Here is a 5,156-nt window from a genome sequence, read left to right on the forward strand (position 1 = left end):
AACAGTGTCGATGCGCGTCCCTTCCAGAAATTTTCCTTTGGCGTGAGAAAACGAAGCTTCTAGAAGTTTCGAAGGCGTCCCTTTTTTGTGAGTGCTGGCAGTAAATTATATTTCAAATCGTAAACTTGCTCGGACTTGCCGAGTTTTGTTTGTAAACATTTTGCTCGAGTACCCGCCTCGGTCAGCACGTGCGGATCAGCCTAGGCGCACGTGATGGTCAGCCTTGCTGCATGCGCGGTCAGTCTAGGCGCACATGCGGTACGCCGGACTGCGTATATGACCTTTCTTTTGTTTGAAATTCATGGGACTGCTTCAAACCCGAACATAGTCTTTATTGTATATTCTCATTTATAATATTTATAAAAAATTTATAATTCTTATGATATTATAGTATATTGTTATAATATATTCTTAAATATCTCTCATTCATATATTCAATTTTTATATAATATTATATTATATATATATATAAGTTCTCTCTCTATCTTTCTCCCTACTTTTTTGTAAAGTAAACTATTGATTCTTATTTATTTTGAAGTATTTTATTGCTAACATAAAAAAAATGAAATTATTTGTGATTAGTTTTTTATAATTTTATAAATAATTAATTATTTATGAAATTTGTAGAAAATGAAAATATTTTATAAAACGATGTTTTTTATATATTTTTTAGCAAGTTAAAGTTAAACATACAATAAAAACTGACCACTATCAATTTGTCTTCAAAAAATTTAATTATATTAAAACATCAAAATTTATAAAAATTTTATATATTTATGAAATGCTCCAAATTTCAAAACTTCATAAGGCAACCTAAAATATTAATTAAAAAATGAATTTATTCTCTTTTGAATTTGATATTATTCAAAATTATTTATATGCAGCTTATTTAATAAGCTTTATTAAACCATTGTTACGGATTGAAACAATTGAAAGCGGAATACAAAAGTGGGAGAGGTATGAGCTCCCTGACAGTTGTTTATAAACACTAGCCAGCAAACTCGAGAAATGTTTCTTCGCTGAAAACTCGAATATACGATTATAATCCCGAAAAATTATAACAATGAAACTTCCAAGGCTATGCCCGATATTGATGTCACAACAAATATCGGCATAGCAACAGACACCGGATCGCTACCGGCGCCTAAAACTACCACGAGAATATTTAAGGGCTGCGCTTGCCGCGCAGTCTAGTCTAGTAACAATTATGCAGTCATCATGATGGACTCACTAATCAATCTTCAAGCTTCGCTCTACAGTCATCACTCGCTGTAGTTATACACGTACGTAATACTCAACCAGTAAGCAATCTAACAATACAATAGTGAAACCACATTATCAGAATCCGTAATTAAGCTTAAACGAATAACGCGCTAGTGCTGACATAATCGAGAGTGAAATTATCAAAATCACAATTAACGGATCACACTGACGACTAAGGCAGCAGCAAACCGATTCCCGTTTAGAAAGCTTCGGTACGACAGCGGCGGCTCTCACGCATACTACTATAGCGGCACTTTTCGGCAGGGAAGGAGTCACTCCTCACATCAGGGAGAGTATAAACACTCTACTCAGCACGTAAACCAATTGAAGATACTTCCCCAAATTATTCACTCACACCTTCATTTATACATTTTATGATCATTAACTATTTATTATATTATTATAATAATAAAGGAAAGACAAGAAACACTGCATGTAGTATTGAATAATTGCATTGCCCCTTTCACTTGCCAGCAACACCTCCACCCACCATCAAAGGGAGATTTTTAGTCTGATCGCAGACAACCATGATAAATTATAATATTAGATAAAGTAATAGAACATTATTACATTTGTGTTAAAATTGGTGTATTTCTGAAAATTATATAAATTTTTAAATATTAAATTATTAAAATATTAAATATTAATTTTTAATGAAATTTAAACAAAAAATTAAAAAAGATAAAAGTTTTGTTTTATATAAAATCGCCAATATCATATTAAAATATTCTGGTGCATTCCTATGAAAAATTTTGAAAAATTCAATTCTCAATTATTATTGAAAATATATTTACATATACTTTTCCTTATGTTTTTAAAATTTGAATATATTTTAATTAATATATATAATTTTGATGAATCAGAAAATTATTTTATTTTTAAAATATATTTGTAATATTCTTCAATAATGTATCTTTTACTACAGAATTTTATATATAGTTTTTCTGACATTTTTAAGGTAGCTTTAGATTTATAATTTATTTTGAATGAATTAATGGTAAATAATAATATTACAATACAATACCGAAAAATATTGGTACAAGGGTTTGAAACGTTTTATTTGAATTAACTTATTTTCAATTGGTTTAAAGGGATGAAAGAAATATGTTAATATATGTAATAAACTAATAATAAGAATTATAATAAAATTATTACAATAAACATTTATATAAATAAAACATAATTGTGTACCTATAACCAATTAAATTCTTATTGTCAATTGTTTCAATACTACAATATTTTGAGTTAAATACAAAAAATAACCCTTAAAAATAGTTGAGTCATGCAACTTTAAATAAAGTTTTCAAATGAAAAAAAATAAAATTAGATAAATAAGTAATTTAAAAAATTAAATTCTTATTTAAAATTCACGTATTATAATGTAGGATCAGGACAACTGGAGTTTGAAGAGTTCTGTACATTATCTGCAAGATTTCTAGTAGAAGAAGATACTGAAGCGATGCAACAAGAATTAAGAGAAGCCTTTCGATTATATGATAAAGAGGGAAATGGATATATTACAACAGAAGTGTTTCGAGATATTCTACATGAACTTGATGATAAATTATCGCCTGAAGAATTAGATTTGATGATAGAAGAAATCGATGCCGATGGGTCAGGAACGTTAGATTTTGATGGTTTGGCAATTTTTTTATTTTTTATTAATATGTGTTCTAATACTAGTAAATTTGTATTTTAATAATATTCGTAATTGCTTTGATAATATGTTCTTGTGAAGAATTTTAAATCATTATTATAAATGCATTTAAATATATTAAAATAATTTAAAATTATGAAATTTTTCATATAAATGCACTATTTATTTTTAGTTATTAGTTACAATTAACAATGTCTGACTAAATTAAATTTTTTATAGATATATTATACGATAAATTTCTTAAATTACTATATAATTTAGTAATAAAACGATTGAAATTTATATAAGTAAAATTATTGGTATTTGTAAATAAAATAGAGAATTAAATAAATTATTGATCTAATAAATTTACTTATTTTTCATGTAGTTTTTTCATTTATCATCAATATTTAAATAATATAAAGTCTTCAAAAGTAATATGATAATTATAATGAAATTATCAATTAATATTTTACTATTTTAGTACTATTTATATATCTTTATCTAATTCAATTCAAATATTAAATTAACCACTATACACTTTAGTTGTCTTTTGCTATGAAAATTCAAGTTTTATTATATACTTTTTGATGTATACACTTAACTTATTACTATTAACATAGTTATAAAAAAATATAGAAATTGAAAAAGCTAGTTTTAATTATAATTTTAAACGTATTTAACAAATATATTATTCGATGCATTTGTGCTAACGAGCGGTCCGTGAAAGAAAGAATAAATATTATTTTTTTCTCCAAAAGACTAAAAAATAAAGATTAAAATACTAATGAAGAACGGAAAAAATATAATAATCTTATTTTCATAATTCATTTATATTATTTTTATATGTGATTTTAATTTGTTATTTTCCTATGCTTTAAACAGACTGGTTATAACTTCAGCAAATGTAATACTATTCATGCTGATATTATTTTCATCATATTAATTTTTTTATATTGTCATTCTCTTCTTCGTCTTAATTGAAGATGTATCTACTATTCAAAATATGAACCTCAAATATTTATTTCTCTTCTTTAATTTTTTTCCTTCATTTTAATCACAATTGACACTCTGCTTAACCTTTTATTTTCTTGCTTGTAATGTCGCATAAGTTTCTTTACATTAAAAGTAACATATTCTCAAAACTTTACATTCATAGTTATTTTTAAAAACAATTAAAATAATTATTTTATTTTAAAACGATAAAATTAATTTATTTCTAGAAAACAAAAATAGCGTGTGAATTATACGGAATATAATGATTACCAAATTGTTATAAATATATTTGTGATAATATTTATTATTTCTTTTAGTATCTCATCATAAAATCTGACTTCTATGTTCTATAATTAATAGTCGATATTTATAGTATAGTTTTGGCTCGTTACACAAAAAAATAACAGTATCCTATGTTTTGTTTTGTATACATTCATAAGAATCAAGATAATTTTTTACAGTATACTATAAAATATTATAAATACAAATATCTATATAAAATACTGTATATTAATATAATTCTAATATTATAAAACACAGTGTTATTTTAATTATTTAGTATTTTTTCCGAATTAATCTTTCCGAAATTTCGAATATAATTATTTTTCTACATACTTATCGCTGAGTAAAAAGATTAGTATACAAGAAGGTATAAGTACGAATTACCACAAACAAACATATTATCAAAGATTGTATGTAATAATTTATTGTAACGAGAGCAGTAAATACAAAAATTCAAAACAATATAAGATTACTAGGAAAAAAACTAGCTTTATAACATATATGCCAACCAACATTTATATATCATAATAAGAGTATGTAAACACATATCAATATTTAAATAAATGTATGAATACTAATATACGTATATAATTTTCTCAATTTTCGTATATTAATTTAACTTTTTATATTCGTTTTTCCAGAATTCATGGAAGTTATGACTGGAGGAGATGAGTAATGGTATTATTCGAATGCATTATAATTAGAACACTAAATACATATAGTTAGTAAAATGATTGAACTAATATTTAAAAAGCAGAATGTGTTTGTTATAATTATAAATATTTTTATTTATTCAGAACAATAAAAGAAAAATATAAATGTATGAATATTTTGTTCATTTCAATAATTTCAATAATACTTTAGATATTTTGGAAATTTAACTAGCTATAAAATGAAATTACTAAAAAATAAAATTTCATATTTTTAATTACATAATGTAATTATTATTTTGTAAAATAAGTGACTTATTAGAAATATT

The 5,156-nt window shown here is 24.4% G+C and overlaps 1 protein-coding gene across 2 annotated transcripts in view; it reads left to right on the plus strand.

Moving 5' to 3' along the window:
* LOC105366924 (ubiquitin-conjugating enzyme E2 S-like) overlaps positions 1 to 4,932 on the plus strand; it is a 29,101-nt gene extending 24,169 nt beyond the window's left edge. For both annotated transcript variants that reach the window (XM_011505528.1, XM_011505529.1), the window contains 2 exons: positions 2,649 to 2,900; positions 4,819 to 4,932. In XM_011505528.1, coding sequence (XP_011503830.1) covers positions 2,649 to 2,900; positions 4,819 to 4,853 — 287 coding nt within the window. In that variant the 3' untranslated portion in view covers positions 4,854 to 4,932. The remainder of the gene's footprint in view (positions 1 to 2,648; positions 2,901 to 4,818) is intronic.
* Positions 4,933 to 5,156: the final 224 nt, after the last annotated feature.

This window comes from Ceratosolen solmsi, unplaced genomic scaffold (assembly GCF_000503995.2).
Source record: "Ceratosolen solmsi marchali unplaced genomic scaffold, CerSol_1.0 scaffold54, whole genome shotgun sequence".
NCBI lineage: Eukaryota > Metazoa > Arthropoda > Insecta > Hymenoptera > Agaonidae > Ceratosolen > Ceratosolen solmsi.